The sequence below is a fragment of the Ranitomeya imitator genome, chromosome 4 (assembly GCF_032444005.1).
Source record: "Ranitomeya imitator isolate aRanImi1 chromosome 4, aRanImi1.pri, whole genome shotgun sequence".
Lineage (NCBI taxonomy): Eukaryota > Metazoa > Chordata > Amphibia > Anura > Dendrobatidae > Ranitomeya > Ranitomeya imitator.
In genome coordinates this window covers 508,675,777-508,693,967 of record NC_091285.1, presented here as the reverse complement: position 1 = coordinate 508,693,967, position 18,191 = coordinate 508,675,777, and the positions used below count along the sequence as shown (strand labels likewise).

At 44.7% G+C, this 18,191-nt stretch overlaps 2 protein-coding genes across 4 annotated transcripts in view; one reads left to right on the top strand and one right to left on the bottom strand.

Moving 5' to 3' along the window:
* SLC30A4 (solute carrier family 30 member 4) overlaps positions 1-6,354 on the top strand; it is a 39,044-nt gene extending 32,690 nt beyond the window's left edge. The window contains exons 6-7 of the mRNA XM_069766057.1: positions 1,782-1,916; positions 3,735-6,354. Coding sequence (XP_069622158.1) covers positions 1,782-1,916; positions 3,735-3,883 — 284 coding nt within the window. The 3' untranslated portion in view covers positions 3,884-6,354. The remainder of the gene's footprint in view (positions 1-1,781; positions 1,917-3,734) is intronic.
* Positions 6,332-18,191, bottom strand: part of AFG2B (AFG2 AAA ATPase homolog B) — a 33,054-nt gene continuing 21,194 nt past the window's right edge. For all 3 annotated transcript variants that reach the window (XM_069766055.1, XM_069766056.1, XM_069766054.1), the window contains exons 7-9: positions 12,653-12,787; positions 9,723-9,848; positions 6,332-6,538 (exon numbers count right to left, since the gene is read on the bottom strand). In XM_069766055.1, coding sequence (XP_069622156.1) covers positions 6,380-6,538; positions 9,723-9,848; positions 12,653-12,787 — 420 coding nt within the window. In that variant the 3' untranslated portion in view covers positions 6,332-6,379. The remainder of the gene's footprint in view (positions 6,539-9,722; positions 9,849-12,652; positions 12,788-18,191) is intronic.

The window sequence follows — 18,191 nt, the reverse complement described above, 5'->3', positions numbered from 1 at the left end:
TCCCAATCTCTGATGATCCTCCAGAGCACAATCAAATCCATCATCATCAAATGGAACAAAGATGGTACCACAACAAACCTGCCAAAAGAGGGCACCCACCAAAACCCTCAGCGTTGGCAATTAATGCATTAATCAGAAAGGTAGCATAAAGACCAAAGGTAAACCTGGAGGAGCTGCAAGGTTCCCAAGCAGAGACTGGAGTATCTGTCTATATGGCTACAATAAGCCATACACTCCATAGGGGTGGCCTTTATGGAGGAGTGGGCAGAAAAAAGCTTTTACTTACACAAATTGTAAAGCTCGTTTTTGAGTTTGCCAAGACATGTGAGAGACTCCTAAAATGTATGGAGGAAGGTGCTGTGGTAATTTGAAACCAAAATTGAACTTTTTGGCCACCAAGGTAAACGTTATGTCTGGTACCAAACCAATACAGCTCATCGCCCCAAAAACACCACTCCCACAGTGAAACATGGTGGTTGCAGCATCATGCCGTGGAGATGTTTTTCGGCAGCAGGGACAGGGAAAATGGTCCAAGCTGAAGGAAAGCTGGATAGTGCGAAATTCAGGGCTATTCTTGAGCAGAACCTGATTCAGTCTGTCAGTGATTTGAGACTGAGACAGCGGTTCACCTTCCAACAAGACAATGACCCAAAGCATATTGTTAAAGCAACATTCTTACAAAGTACCAAGTTTAGGGTGGTGTCTGGGTTTGCAAAATGAAGTATTCAGTTATTTTGTCCTATTTGTTGTTTGCTTCACAATAAAATGAAAGCCAAATGTTCACAGCTGCAGCCATGTTCTTTACATGAACTGATGCAATCTCTCAATAAAAAAAAAAGTGAAATTACAAGTTGGGAGGTAGCAAAACACGAAAAATTCCAGGGAGGGTGAGTGAATACTTTTGCAAGCCACTGTAGACTATTGCAGGGAAATTCTGACATTTTGATCAATGGGGGTCTGTTCTTCAGGATTTCTAACCTGTTAAGATACATGTCCCTTCAGCAGTTCTTTCACACTACCTGACATACTGGGGAATGCAGCATGGCGCCATTTAAGTAAAATGATCCGAGTTGTAGATCTATGCGGGCTAAAAACGTGGAAGAAGTCACCATGCTTTGCCAGTGCAGCTGCTCCTCTAATTTGAGGTGGTGGTCCAGCAATCAATATGCCATCATTGCCTCCTCTTGATACTCATGGTTACAAGATATACTCTGGTTGTCTGCACTCTTTGCTCCATTACTTTTTCTTCCTTTCCTAATAACCAGTGCTGACCACTGTCTCTTTTACTGCAGTTTGTGCCCATAAATTGCTACTGTATAAATTAGGTTTAAACAGATTTTCCACCACAGGGACAACCCTTTCTTACACACTATATTCCCCAGTGTAAAATAAAAATAAGATGCTCAACTCTCAGACCGACACTATTCTAACAAGGTCTGTGGAGGATCCCGTGATATTTCACCTGAGCCCTGCAGCCAATCATCTGCCACTAATGTGCTGCAATTTACACTTGTGAGCTTCCTCCGAAGTGCGAGTGAAGCTGCTGATTGGCTGCAGCGCTCACGTGGTACAATGTCACATGCTGATTGGCGCCCCTGCAGCAGGTATGTTATTTTACACTGGGAAATCTAGTATGTAAGCAGTGGAAAACCCCTTTAACTTACATTTTTCTTGACATCAGGAATTTTGCACAAGACCTATTGCTATGTCTAACAAAGTACTTGCAAAACTAGTTTTATTAGACACCCTGAACACTTATTCTTGGCTTGAATTCCTTCCAGGCGTTCCAAAACACCTAAATGTGGATCAAATCAAAGACGACTTGATGAAAATCGATGATGTGCATTCAGTGGAAGACCTCAATGTCTGGTCGCTGACGACAGGAAAGTCCACTGCCATAATCCGTTTACAGCTGAGTAAGTACACTCCTAGCGGAGAACGCTACCAGGAATGTACATCTGGCAAATCCTCCCCCACTCTACATTAGCAAATGAAGCATAATTACTACTTAAAGTTGTAACATTTTATTTAATCCAGGTAGCTACGGTCCATTACGCCTGGATTTCAAAATCTCAAGTCATTGAATGAGAAACTGCATTCTTTACTTTATAGAGGCTCATGGAGACGTCCGTGCAACGCAGTCCAAGCACGGACTCCCGAGCGGAGCGTGATGGCTACATATAATCCTATGAGGCTGACAAGCTCGGGTCAGGAGACCCTCGGCCAGTTCGTGCATTGCGGTCCGTGCTCAGAGATCTGTAGGAGCCCTGAAGAGGATGAAAATCTGTTCTGGACACATGACCAGAATTAAGCTTTTTAATCCTAGAAGCAGAGCTCTTAAAAATAATGAACCACTGAAAAGCAAAGTGTATGAGAATGTTGCATAACTTTCCTGCTGAAACTGGAAAACATCACATAAAAAAGCAGCCGTACAATTCTGATCTACTGCAGGATGGAGACAGGCCCATATGATAAAAGGCGTATACTCCATCCTTCAGTATATTGGTAACCAGGACCTTTTTTTGGGGGGGGGATTGGATGTCCTTTTTTGTGACTTGAATCTGGAAACACTTGAAATGCGCACGAAGTTACTAACAGGTTTTCCTTAATGTAAGTAAATGGTGGGAATACCAGGTTACTGTGCAGGGTGTCAGGAAATTAAATTGTAGTCCTTTTTCAGTAGTAAAATCTACTGCAGTCATGTAAAACATGTCACTGCCCTGTGATGTGTCACTTTTCTGGTAATCAGTAGCAATGCTAGAAAGTCTTTTTTTTTTTTTTTTTTTTTTTAAAGAAAAAAAAAAAATTCATGACATCCAGAACAATGGGCTGCTCAATATTACATGAGGATTTCTGCATGCTTTCTTGAAGGCTCCACTGCCCCATGATGATTGCCAGGGTTATAGGTTTTACACTGCCAATGGTGACATTCTGATATTTAAAGGGGTTACCCCGGTGCGGTAGTAAAAAAAAAAAACCAAACACATTAATCTCCTCCATACTCGGCACTATGACCTTTTCTGGTTCCCTGAGCACCTCCATATTCAGCAGTTCCACTTGGTTACTTCACATTCTGTCCAAGTGGTAGGTTGTATACAAACCTTCCTATCAGTAGACTGTCTGCAGTGGTCATATCATGTATCATAATGGTGAGGAGCAGCCAAGAGGTAAGACATGATTTCAATTTTCCCACCATCCTGGGGTAATAACAAGGTTTTGGAAAGTAGTGGATGACCCCTGTAATGTGATACATTTACAAAAGGAGATGTGGTATACTTAGGGAAAATAAGAGGCACTTATCGTTCGGTCTCAGTCCTGCTAATTGTACAACACAATGTCAAGCTAAAATGGAAGCGATTTAAACAATTCCCAAATACATTACAAAAAAAACACCTTTTTTCACTTATTTTTTTGCACACTTTGGAATGGCAGTCTTCCTGTGGCGTAATGGTATAGAATGTACTGCATCTTGGTAAATTTCAGTGTATGCCAGATTTGTCCTTCTCTCCCTTTGTAACGTGCTGTGCCTTGATAACTGCTCCCCCTATAAAGATGGCATTTGGTGTAGATGTCCAAATCGATATGAACCCATGCCCATCAACGTTCTATGGGATTCAAGTGCAAGACTCCATTTTTCTACTTATCTGCAGAATTCATATTTTTTTGTGGGGAGTTAATAAAGGCATGTACGTTTTTGTTTTTTTTTGAAAATTGTGCGCTTTCTGTCCATGTAGGTCCAGGGTCATCATCAAAGTGGGAAGAAGTGCAAAGCAAAGCCCGGCAAATCCTGCTGAATACGTATGGGATGTACAAGTGCTTTATACAGATGCAGAGTTATAGACCAGAGGAGACCATGACCTGCGCTAGCTGCACCAGTGCCTAGTCCTGTGGATTGCGCCTTGCCACACACACTCCACAATACAGCAATACATATGTCCTCGGCCCGATCTGAGGAGGTGATGGCGTATGTTGCAGTACACGTCATCTGCAGAAGCACACTTTGTTTTTTCTTCTTCTATGGGAACCTGTGATTCTTAGCATTCGTTTGAAGAAATGCTGAATGCTCCAGTGTGGATGTTCAGACAAATTCTGAAGTGCTGTTTACAGATTTAAGCAAGTTTGCACATACCTCGCTCTAGGGTGACAAAAATGAAGCCCTTTCCTGAGACCACAATGTATCCTTATGTGGTAACCCTATCCAGACACTAGTTTGGTTAACAATGTGGTTTAACTTTACTTAATGCAATATTATTTGTGTAACTGACATAATAGGTTAGTACATTCGATAACCCATTTGACCGATAAACTCTCGGTACTTACATGTCATATGCCCCTGAAAAGAGGGCAAATAAAGCAAGAGCTTGTATATGACTTCATTCCAGAGCATGCACTTCTTTACTCCATGTCGTCACACAGAGGAGGTTAATAATGCATCTTTATAGCCTCAGGAGCGCAGTTGTAAAGTCTTTATGGGACCTTTAGTTCTAGTTTTTCTGCTAGTAATATAGTAGCAGTACAACTCTCCATAACTTATCGGGCCAGTTATAATTCACATTTATGGTTTCTGAACCAAGTCCACTCCATTAAATGAAGCTGGAAGTGTCTTCTTTACCAGTGGCACTGAACGTTGCACTTACCACTGCTGTTAATATACTGACAATACCAAGAACACAATGGACCTTCCAGCTGCCACCCTAAGGTGTTTGCGCTTGTTGCAAAGCAGGCCAGTGTTATACTTGCAGATTTCTTGATTAAAGCACATCCCGTCTATAGGGCTTGTCATGTGAACTGTAACCAAGGGGATTTCTTGCACAGAGTTGGAAGTTTATGATAATTTACTTGGCCACTAAGTGGCACGGTTCTGAGTTAATGAATATTTCATTTTATCCTTCTAGAGCAAGTAACATGACTGCTCACACTCCTACAGGAAAATATGCTGCAAACTAAAGTTACAGAATAATAACTTATTTCCATTTCATTATTCTACATCATAATGGAAATAAAAGCACATCTGAATCAGGTTCTGGTCAGTGACCACCAGATATTTTACCAAACTAAGTGTGAATAGTGTTATACCAGGCTGGAAGGAGTGTATTTTATTGTGTGTATGCTCTTGACAAGGTTCTTTTCAGTAACTTCAACTGTGGGTAAATGCAATGATCCTCTTGATTTCATACATTGGATGTACAGAGGGAGACAAATAGATGCCAACATAAAAGAAAAGTATTTTATTCAAAGTATTTTGGACAGGAGTATTTAAAGGGACCTGTCGGCTCTCCTTGACATACTAAAACAAGTAAGTATTTGTATTCCTTGTTAAATACCAATAGTGGAGCAGCTCTTCTTTTTAACTTCGCATTGAGCTGTTCCTCTTACTATTACTCTTTTATATGTATGAAGGGAAAATGGACAACGAAGTGTTACTAGATTAGGGCGTGTTCCTACTTACTAGACACGGTCCAATCAGTGCTGACTGGTGACACGCCCCTTTTGACACACCCAGCTCTCACTATTTGTAAACGGTAACCAGGTATAACAGGAGCTGCCGCTCTCGAGTGTTGAGGAGCAAACATGCTGGGATAAGGTGTTATCTGCCATGCTCGTGTGCTAACTGCGTGACTTTGGCATGCTTGACTACAATGTTCGAGAGTCGCCATGGCTGCATGTCTCGCGGTTGTTAGACAGCTGCAACACATGCAAGGATCGCCTGTTTGTCAGAGTGATTGCCTGTTTGTTAGGCAATCCCTGCATGTGTTGCAGCTGTCGAATAGCCGTAAGACATGCAGCCGCGGGGACTCAAACACAATATTCGAGCATACCATTGGCATCAAAACATGCTCGCTTATCCCTATTGCAGACTTGATCATTTGGGAGGAAAATAATTTTCTAAACAGACATGTCAGCAGGGCAGATGGCTCCTATTTTACCATAGTGTGTGCATCTTATTAATACTACATGATGCTCTTCTCAAATGAGGCCTCCAATAACATTCATCAAGCCATACGTTGTAAGAGAAGTGTAGTAAAAAAAAAATGCTGAGCTTCAATGTAGGGTTACCTGGCCGTGAAAGATCTGTATATAGTTATTGATCTGCCTTAGATTATTTCTTTTAATAATACATATCCGTATATGCACTGAACATGTAATGAAGTCATTGGTTGCCGATGAAGCAGGAGAATTGTTGTAATTTGTTTCTGTTAATGGATTATATCAGTGATCACTGATAAATGTTCTTCCTCGTGTAACAGATTTACTATGAGATTTCTGAAGTGTAATGTATAATGATTGATCTTTGTGTAACAATGGAAAGGATGGTATAAAAGCTGCACAATAAAGCGTGATATAAAATCTTTATTACATGGCATTGATCACTGCAGCATTAATAGTCTAAATGTCCTGAATGAAAGCGTAGTTTTTTAAAGGCGAGAAGGTCACAGGCGTTCAGTGATGGAGTGTGAGATGCTAAAGCCTGATGGAAATGTTCTTCATTCACAAATGCAGCCTGGAATCCACTTTCATGGAGTGCAATTAGGGCAGCCTGCAGACAAGAACAGTTCATATAGATGGCAATAATTACAAGACCCAAAAATATCAGGGTGCTACATCATTAAAGGCATCTAATGACCAAACAGAGAAGGCGACCATACACTATTGATGGGTGTGTGTGTATATATTAGATACATAAAATTTGAAAAAATCAGTGCTCCATAAATACTATTTAAAATCCCAAGAGACCCACCACACTGACCTACTAATATTGATGTACACATAAAAAAATATGCCATACCATATACAAATGTGGAAATGTATTTAGAAAAAAAAACCTAAATACCGTAAGTTTTAGGGGAGGAAAATAGAAAAAAAATTGAAGCAAAAAATGCCCACTCATCCCCATTCTGGTGTGCATGGCCCCCATCCCCAAAACAAACAAAACTATAAACAGTTCTACTTACCTTCCCTGCGCTCCCTTCACAGCGTCCTGCTGTGATACAAGCTTGAACCAAGCTGCTGGCAAGCAGCGCATGGCAGTGATATCATGCACTGCTAACAAGCAAAGGACAGCTGCTGGAATACTCGCTGCTCCCAGCACCCGGGACTATGGGTGCGTGGAGCAGTGAATTAATTAATCATTAATAGCGGGCACAGTGTTAGCCACAGCTGCCTGGCAATCACATGTGCCCGCTGTTAAAGGGAATGAATATTCACTGCTCTCCACTCTCATGGGCGTGGAGAGCAGTAAATATTAATTCGCTTTAGCAGCACTCACACTATTGCCCTGCAGCTGCAGGAGGCATGGGCGGATAACACTGTGCCTGCTATTAAAAAGAAATTAAGTCACTGCTCTCCATGCCCATAGTCCCTCCCACCTCTCCGTGCTGGCTTCAGTGCTTAGTGGTGGGAGGGTTTATTGGCATGGGGAGCAGTGAATATTCATTGCTCTTTAGCAGCAGTCACAGCAGCTGGCTACTGCCTCCTGTGACCCACTCACCTCACCATCCCCAGCCACAGGAACATCCGGACTATAAGTACCCCCCATTTTCCTCCAAATTTTTGGAGGAAATAAGTGTGACTTATAGTCTGAAAAATACGGTATATGCAAACACTGGAACTACTAAATCTTTCTTCTGATGAAGCTTCTTTATTATGGCAGTATATAGAATGGTTTGTGTGCATTTATCTATTTGTGTATTGTCTACATCTGCTCTTTCATCTTTATACACAGGCATTTGTACTTAGTTCCAGTTGCCTTTTAGTACGAGCATATAGCTGCACTTTACCTAATTTCCTGCACTTTGTACAGTTTGCATATATTTAGGGCTTAATTCTGAATACATTGTCGTTTAACCTTTTTCTATATGGTATCTAACTTTGAATATTTTTAACGCACATCGATACCACACATAATATTGTTGCCTTAGAAATAAATTTACATGCTGCAAAATGATGGCTGTGCAGTAGCATCTATCGCTGCTGACACCATTTTGCTAGAGGAAAAAAAAAAAGTGACTGCAGCAAAATGGGGCAGTAGCATCTATCGGTAAGAGATAGATGCTACTGCACAGGTGCCATTTGGCTCAATGTATTTTTTTTTTCTAACCCCCACAATACTATATGTAGTATGTAAAATAAGGGGCAGGTCATAAGCCCATACAGAAACATGTATAGGCAGAGCACCACATAAAGACCCCCATAGGCCACCCCGAAGAGAATCTCATTAACTGAAAACTGCAAATAAAGATTACACAACAACCACAAGACTGATTTAACCACCCCAGGTATCATTGTAATCAGTATAATGGTGCCGACCTGACACTGTCTGTAAGTTACGGTGCACAATCCTGCTGACAGGTTCACTTTAAACTGATTTCGGCTTGATTATTTTTTTTATTTCTTTCAACACTTAGGTCTCATTCAAATGTCTCGTGTACATGTTGTGGTCTTGTCTGTTTTTAATCTTAAGGTACCGTCACATTAAGCGACGCTGCAGCGATATAGGCAACGATGCCGATCGCTGCAGCGATATAGGCAACGATGCCGATCGCTGCAGAGCTGTCACACAGACCGCTCTCCAGCGACCAACGATGCCGAAGTCCCCTGGTAACCAGGGTAAACATTGGGTTACTAAGCGCAGGGCCGCGCTTAGTAACCCGATGTTTACCCTGGTTACCATTGTAAATGTAAAAAAAAAAACAACTACTACATACTTACATTCCGGTGTCTGTACCCCGGCCTCAGCTTCCCTGCACTGTGTCAGCGCCGGCCGGCCGTAAAGCAGAGCGGTGATGTCACCGCTGTGCTTTACGGCCGGCCGGCGCTCAGAGTCAGTGCGGGAAGCTGACGCCAGGGGACAGACACCGGAATGTAAGTATGTAGTGTTTGTGTTTTTTTAACATTTACAATGGTAAACATCGGGTTACTAAGCGCGGCCCTGCGCTTAGTAACCCGATGTTGACCCTGGTTATCAGTGAAGACATCGCTGAATCGGCGTCACACACGCCGATTCAGCGATGTCTGCGGGAGATCCAGCAATGAAATAAAGTTCTGGCCTTTCTGCTCTGACCAACGATGTCACGGCAGGATCCAGATCGCTGCTGCCTGTCAAACACAATGATATCGCTATCCAGGACGCTGCAACGTCACGGATCGCTAGCGATATCGTTGTTAAGTTGTTCAGTGTGAAGGTACCTTTAGTCACAGATCAAAATTGTTCATACAAGTCAATTGGTCAGTCCATGGATGGATGGGATTGTAATGTATAGGATACGTTTTGCAATTTAGATGTATTTTTTCAAGATTTAATAAGCTAAGGGCCACACATTGGGGCCATTATTAGGCCTTTGCTTTAAAGTGCAGATGTGCTGACAAAGGGAGCAAACAGCCTGTCAAACTGTGTGCATGCTGCTGTCACAAACAGAGGTGTGTGGGGATGACTCCCGCGGTGGCTGGCATGGGCACAACTCTTGTTCCTATGTCATCCCTGAAATGTATCTAACTGCTGATTGCAGGAAATCACTTTCAATCTGGTGTAAATCTATATGCGGGAAGGAGCTTGGGTTACTTTCAAATGGGCCACAGTCCCATCTTACCGTGTCTTCATGTGAACGAGCTATGTGCCATTCAGCACAACTAAAACTAGCAAAACTCTCTAACTTGTATGCTGTGCACATCAACAGGACATAGTGTGAAATTACGGTCACCTAAACAGATCTACAATGTCCCACCTCTTTACAGAGACTTTGAAGGTCCGCTCCAGAGTAGGATTCGGTAGAGGCTGCCAGGCTTTCCAGACTCACATCATTAGCGAGTGGCATACTACTGGAGCAGATTTGGAGTATGGATAAACGGGCCTGGAACACATAAGGTTATTACATCAAAAGGAAAGACATACAAAACTTATCTCCATGCAACTTACAAGGTCAGGCTATGTGCACACATACAGGTTTTTTCGCGCTAAAAACTCATTAAAAACGCATACATAATGCATTCTATCATTTAGAATGCATTCTGCATGTTTTGTGCACATGGATGCGTTTTCCGCAAAAAAAAACGCATCGCGGTAAAAAAAAGCATGTTCATTATTTTTGCGGATTTTCTGCGTTTTTCCCGCAATTCTATGCATTTGGGAAAAACGCACCAAAAACGCGTCAAGATTGCGGTAAAATCGCTGTAAAAACGCATGCAGATTTCTGGCAGAAATGTACGGTTTTTGTCAGGAAAATTTCTGCAAGAAATCCTGACGTGTGCACATACCCTCAGACTACAAGCTGCAGAATGCTGAATTTGGCAATCTTATCAGTCCCATAGACTTTGAATGAAGAGGGCATGCATACACTTTACCACCACTCCATTCACATGGGGGGACGCATCTATTCTCATGTAGTTAGATTTCATGACAAAGCCAGCAGCAATGCGTATGAAATAAACCTGACAGATGCAGTACTATGAACCACTGCCAATAGCGCAACCCAGTGCCAGCTGCAGGGAGAAGCTGCGTGCCACTACACGCGCCTGTGCATGGGGTTTTATACTTTTCTTGCACTAGTGTAGTAGTAAAATCCCACCCCATCTAGCATGAATGCATCTTGTCATTCGATAGTTGCCAAAATGTGAGCAGTAAACTAAGAAATGAACTTATCTTTTGCCTAAACAGATGTATTTTTTTTTTTTTTAAGTGTTTTTATTAAACTTTTAAATATAACAACAAACTTTATGCATTGATTTTGTATTGATATATGCTTCATCCATGGATACATATAGGGGAACATAGGGAACGGGAATGTTGGGTGGGGGAAAGAGGGGAAGGAAAGGTAAAAGAAAGTAACCATAGTGTAGACAGATTTATTAATGCTTGTAACGATTTGTCTTCTAATCTGTCTTGTCACCAGCTTCCATTTTCCTATATTAAACTATATACACAAGAATGTATCAACATTCCGTAACTTCCACAATTAACAGTTAACTTTGATATATGGTGTTCCAAATGTTTAAACAGATGTATTTTAATACGACCAATTACATTTTTATTTAACCCTGCTGTTCTGTTGGTCAAAAATGACCGACTTTGAACTTCAATATTCTTTAAAATATTCAAGATGCGGCTCTGAAACCCTTGGCCGACCGACCCATCCTCATTTAAGTCAATCAACCACAAGTTTCAGAACCGTATCTTGAACACCCCAAAAAATACCAAAGTTCAAAATAGGTCTCCCCAGACCGAACAGAACAGCAGGGTTAAGGCAAAAGGGAACCACAGGTGCCCAATAATGATTCTTCTCTAGCCCCCACTAGTCAGGGAAACAGAAGAGGATGCATCTTTATAGACCACCTCGGTCTTTTTATGATGTGTTGTTTTTTTATCAATAATAATTGTTGGATTCTAAAATAGGTGTTCGTTTTTTTTTTGATAGGATGATACTGTTTTGGGATGTGTGGCTCCCCACTCAATGACGCTTGAGTCGGGGGAAACTGTTTCCTCCAGATACAAGGTAGAATTTTCCACTCTCCAAGATGGTTTGTTTTCTATTTTGTCATCCACAGATTCACCCCCCCCCCCCCCCCAAAGTCTCTTTAGCACTTCTCCACGAAGGTGTCTTAGTTCCAGTTTCCTCAGGAATGATTCAACAGATTCTATTCAAACCTTTTGGTCGCCCCCAAGAATAACTGTTCGGATTCTCCTATTCCAGGCCTAAACCTGCTGAACAATAGTGTCCAGCTTCAGGATGGAGTCGGTTGTTGCCTCCATAGAACACATAGAATTGTCTTTCTTCAGTGGGGGTTCAGGATGCCTATCTCCAAATCCCCATTTTTCTAGTGCATCAGAAGGTTCCCATTTTACTGCCAATTGGTCCCATTTTCAGTTTGGGCTTCTCTTCACGAGAGTCTGCAGATCACACTAGACACGCTGACCCTCTTCGGCTGTATCCTCAAGCAAAGACGTCTCTGATCCCAGCCCAGCGCATTCTCTTCCAAGGAATGAATTTCAACACTACAAGCCAAAATTTTCCATCCTGAGGACAAAATGACGGCTTTACCAACTGTCATCCAATCCACCTCCCCTGCCTCTCTTTATGACCGTTCCAGGCAATCCCATTTTCTCAGTTCTACACCAGGTCTCTTCAGCTGGCCCTGCTCTCCCGTTGGGACAGACCTCTCCGTAAATGTCACCTCTTGTAACATAGCTGTCATCTGCCAGGTATTGTGCAGGCTCAGATTTCGAGTCAACTTCATACACCCACCCACGGCGTACATATACGCCATACATCAGGAAGTGTTACTGTTAATACAGTCCCATAGTAATGCAAATGTGCACATTGCAGCACCATGCTCAAGCACAGTTAGGCCCATTCTGCGTATTTCAGAAATCAAATCCAGTGTTCCTGTACCAAAAATCTGCTTAGACTTTTCGCATTTTTTCATGCTTTTTTTTTTTATGTCTCTTGTTACAAAAATGTCACAAAAACACAATGACGACAAGTGGTTTATTCCACTGAAATGAATGGGTAAAAAAAGAAGCAGTAGGGGCTTAAAATTGAACTAAAACTCTTCCAAATTAATGGTACTGTAAAATCGTGCAAATTTTATATGTTGAAAATCTGAACAAAATGCTCAATGTGTGAACCCAGTGTTACTAAGATTAGCTGCAATCTATTACCTTCTCATCGGGTGGTGGTATGTAGAGGAGTTTGTCTAGTCGTCCTGGCCGCAGCAATGCGTCATCCAAGATGTCTGGCCTGTTTGTTGCTGCAACAACCATCACGGATTTATTTATAACTTCTTTAAACTCCAGCTGAAATGTGGAGGGAAAACTCTCAGAAGTCCGACAACTAGTAATTGGTGTACAAGATTACAATAAAAGGGTCTTCTGTTCCCAACAGCAGCCCCACTCTTGTCTGCAGGATGCGTCCATTGAAATTAAAGGAGCCAAGCTGCAATACCATATACATCCAACAGACAAGCTGTGCTTTCAGGTAAAGGAGAAGATTTGTTTTCCTCTTAAAGGGAACATGTCCCCCCCAAGGCATTTTTAAGTAAAATAGGGATTTTTGTGTACTCACCATGAAATCCTTTTCTCCGAGCCACTCATTGGGAGACACAGAACCTTGGGTGTTATGCTGCTGACGCTAGTAGGCTGACACTAAGTTGAGACAAAAAAGTTAGCTCCTCCCCTGCAGTATACACCCTCATGCTGGCTTCCAGAGACCCAGTTCTGTGTAAAAGCAGTAGGAGATCATTAACAACATATAACATAATATTAGAGTACAACATGTCAGAGTAAGCAAAGAGCCAAAAAGAAACGAGCCATAAGGCTAACAGGGTGGGTGCTGTGTCCCCCAATGAGTGGCTCGGAGAAAAGGATTTTACGGTGAATACACAAAAATCCCTATTTCTCCTTCGCCACATTGGGGGACACAGAACCATGGGACGTCCCAAAGCAGTCCAGGTGGGAAACAACATAACTGAATAACTCCGTGTACCAACTGACTATAAATGCGCTACAGCCGCTTGCAGAATACATCTGCCAAGGGCCGCATCAGCAGATGATTGAGTATGGACATTGTAGTGCTTCGAGAAAGTATGCAGGCTGGACCACGTTGCGGCCCTGTAAACCTGTTCTGCGGAGCCCTGATGCCGAATGGCCCAGGAAGCACCCACTGACTAAGTTGAGTGTGCCCTCATCCCCGCCGGGATAGGTGTGCCCCTGACCCGATAAGATTCTTGAATAGCTGACCAGATTAATCTGGTTATCGTGGCTTTTGAAGCAGCTAAACCCTTTCTGTGACCCTCAGGGAGCACAAAGAGGGAGTCCGACTTATGGAAGGGAGCAGTTCTAGAAATGTACCTCCTGAGAGCCCTTACTATGTCCAAGGTGTGAAGGGCCTTTTCGACCCGATGTCTTGGCTGTGGACAGAAAGAGGGAGGAACGATATCTTCATTAAGGTGGAAAGATGAAACCACCGTGGGTAGAAAGGACGGAGATGGGCGAAGGACCACTTTGTCCTGGTGGAAGATAAGGAAGGGTGCCCGGCAGGACAGGGCAGCCAACTCTGAGACTCGTCTGATAGAGGTTACTGCCACAAGAAAGGCAACTTTCCAGGAGTAAACAGTCAGCAAAACATCTTGCAAAGGTTTAAAAGGGGACTCCTGAAGAACACTCAGGACCAAATTGAGATCCCAGGTCTCTAACGGCATCCTATAGGGGGGTACTATGTGGGAGACCCCCTGAATGAAAGTTCTGACTTGCAAGTTAGAAGCAATCTTACGTTGGAACAACATGGATAACGACGAAATCTGACTCTTGAGGGAGCTGAGCGCCAGACCGGAATCCAAGCTGGACTGGAGAAAGGCCAGAATGGAGGGAACTGAAAAGACAAGAGGAGAACGTCCGAGGTGCCTGCAGCATGAGAAGAAGGCTTTTCAAGTGCGGTGATAGATGCGAGCGAATGACGTCTTGCGAGCGCTAACCATGGTGGAAACAACTTCCTGGGAGAAACCAGCTTGAGTTAGGATCCACCAAGCCGTTAAACGTAGGGCCCCTGAGCTCTGGTGGTAGATCGGCCCTTGGCGAAGCAGATCTGGACGATCTGGTAGCCACCAGGGAATATCGGAGACTAGTTTTATTAGCTTTGCGAACCACGTGCGACGTGGCCAATCTGGAGCGACTAGGATCAGAGGAACCCCCTCCATCTTCCGGATAACCTTTGGTATTAAGGGAAGCGGAGGAAACACGTACGGGAGATGGAAAAGATGCCATGGGGATATGAGTGCGTCTACACCGATGGCCTGAGGATCCCGAGATCGTGCTATGAAATTGGGAACCTTTGCGTTCAGTCTGGACGCCATCAGATCCACGTCCGGAGTCCCCCAGTGGAGGCAAATCTGCTGGAAGACCTCCGGATGGAGTTCCCATTCTCCCGAGGCGAGAACCTAACGGCTGAGAAAATCCGCCGCCCAGTTCTCGACGCCTGGGATGTGCACTGCAGAAATTATCGAGCGGTTGTTCTCGGACCATTGGAGAATAAGAGACACCTCCTGCATTGCCGCCCTGCTGCAGGTACCCCCCTGATGGTTTATGTACGCCACCACTGGGACGTCTAATTGAATTCGATTTGGGTGACCTGCAAGGAGGAAGTGGAAACGTCTCAGGGCAAATCTGATCTCTCGAATCTCTAAGATGTTTATTGGAAGTCTCAATTCCCGAATCGTCCAGCTGCCTTGGACAGTGTGGTGGCGAAATACTGCTCCCCAACCGAGGAGACTGGCGTCGGTAGTCACCACCAGCCAGTGAATTGGGAGAAAAGACCTTCCCTGGCTGAGTGACGAATCCAAAGTCCACCATTTGAGTGCTTGCCTGATTCGCAGGGACAAAGGACATGGCCGATCGAGGGATAAGGGACTCCTGTCCCAATTGTCCAGCAGCGCCTGTTGCAAGGGGCGGAGATGAAGTTGGGTGAAAGGGACCACTTCCATTGCTGCCACCATTTTCCCCAGGATCCTCATTCCAAACCGGATGGAATGAGGGGCAGGGCGACAAAGTGTCCGGGTTCCCTGCTGGAGAGCTTGGGCCTTGGACCAAGGGAGCAGGACCAGCCCCTGGGACATGTCCAGGATCATGCCTAGGAAGGAGATCCATTGGGCTGGTACGGGGAAGGACTTGTCCATGTTTATCAGCCAGCCCAGGCGTGAAAGAGTATCCAAGGTAATGCGGACGCATGTCACAAGCATGATAGGACGGTCCCTTGATCAAGAGGTCGTCCAAGTATGGCAACACAACCACTCCTCGGGAGTGAAGAATGGCCATGACTGCCGCCATGACTTTCGTGAATACCCTGGGCGCGGTGGCGAGGCTGAAGGGTAAGGCCGTGAATTGGAAATGGTCCTCCTGGATGGCAAAACGCAGGAACCCTTGGTGCGGCGGGAAGATTGGGATATGGAGATAAGCATCCCTGATGTCGATTGATGCCAGAAACTCTCCTCTTTCCATTGAAGAAATCACCGACCGGGGGGATTCCATCCTGAAGTGCTGGACCTTGACAAATTTGTTTAGCAGCTTTAGATCCAAAATGGGGCACACCGTCCCGTCCTTTTTTGTAACGACAAAGAGGTTTCAGTAAAAACCTCTGAATCTCTCGTGTTCTGGAACCGAAACAATGACCCCGTTTCGGCGGAGAGATTCGATGGCGCAGTGAAGTGTGCGAGACTGAGCCTCTGAACTTGGGAGATGAGAAGGGAAGAACCGTGCTGGAGGGGAGGCGGAGAATTCTATTTTGTAACCAGAAGACACCAGGTCTCTGACCCATTCGTCGTGGATGACGGAAAGCCAGACATGCTGAAAAAGAAGCAAGCGACCGCCTACTTTGGTGGTGTCGACTGGAAGACTCCCCGAGTCATTCTGAGGAGAACCTGGAGGGCCTGGTTCTCCTGGTTCTGGGTTGCGTAGGTTTACCTCGCCAAAACTGGGTCGGCCTGTATGAGGGCCGGGGCTATCTCTGCACGTGGTGATCGTCCTGATCTGGACGAGGTTGTGGGGATAGACCAGAATGGGCTACTGCGAAAGGGCCGAAAGTGAAAGTGTTGCTGACGCTGAAAAGTAATCTTGGGCCTTTGCTGCAGGAGGAATTTGCTTTTCCCTCCTGTAGCATCGGAAATAAGCTGGTCTAACTTTTCTCCAAACAGACGTCTGTTCTGAAAAGGCAGAGAAATTAAGAACTTTTTAGAAGAGGAATCCGCATGCCACTCCCTAAGCCATAGTGCTCTCCTAATGGTGATAGCGTTTGAAGCTGCAAGTGCACTGCATCTAAAGAAGCTGAAAGTGCAGCGAAGTTCGCTGCATCTAAAGACACATACATCACATAGTCCCCGGCCATGGCAATTTGTTTGGCGAGATCCGCAGCCTCAGACGGAAGAGCCTAGTCCTGAATGGATTTTACAAGGGCATCTGCCCAGAAAACCATTGCTTTTGTGACCCATGCCACAGCGAAAGAGGGGGAGAGAGAGGAACCTGAGGCTTCGTAAACAGAGCGAGCAAGGGAGTCTATATGACGGTCTGTGGGATTTTTAATCAAAGCCCCATCAGGTAAGGATAAAAGCGTTTTGGTAGCCAAACGCAATACCGGAGGATCCACTAATGGAGGTTCCATCCAATCTTTGACAATATCTGCGGAAAAGGGATACTTTGTTTCCAGGGACTTTTTTTTCCCGTAAAGCGCTTATTCGGTCGCTCCCTGTGTCGCCGGACTATGTCTATAAAGTCAGGATGAGAGGCGAACACCCTATGGGATCGCTTGTTTCTTTTAAAAGACACTGCATGATCCGGAGCCGAACTAGGGTCGTCAACCTTTAGCGCGTGATTGACAGCTTCAATGAGGGAATCCACAGTCGATTGAAACTCCGCAGAATCCGGGTCCAAGGATGCGTCAGACTCATACTCAGAGTCATGATCGCTGCAAACCCCTGGAGAGGGTGTGCAAGAAGTGGAGCTACCTGAGGCTGAATGGCATGAATGCTCAGGAGAGGTAGTGCGGATCCGTTTTTTGGATGTCCGTACCACCTTCAGGTGAGAGTGGCCCCTGCTGGCCGATGATTCCCATATAAGGGAGGGGTCTCTTAACACAGGTAGACGACTGCCCAGCTCCCCAGAGGGGTCTTGAAGGGATTCAATCGCTTTGGCCAACGAAGCCATGGATTGTGATAGTGACGCGGCCCACTCCGGGGGGCTAGATACACTGGAGTCGGTAGCAGCGGAGGGCTCCTGAGCGCATTGGGTATCACAGGCTGAGCAGAGAGGGGAGCTTTGAGGCCGAGGGAGAGGAGCCTGGCAAGTGGTACACGCAGTGAAAAAGGTGGTATGTACTTTTGAAGTCTTTTTAGCTTTTGACTACGACATGATGTACCCCAATATAAAAGTTAAAAAACTGCTATGGAAGCGATGGGGAGAAAGGCTGTAGGGAAGTACCTAGTGCAGTCTCCTTACCCAGGTCCTGTGCCCCGCAATGTTTCCCTCCTGTAGCTGAAGAGGTGGCGCTGAGTAGGGGAAGACCGGCATCCAGAGCTGCAGACACGTGCAGAAGGCGGCAGGAGCAAAGCGGTGCTTTGCTAGGGGGGAAGATGGCTCGCAAGGAGTGAGAAGCGCCGGGTCTGAGGGCAGAGCAGCTGTGCAGCAGGTTGGAGCTGTGTCCGGGGATAGTTAGGTC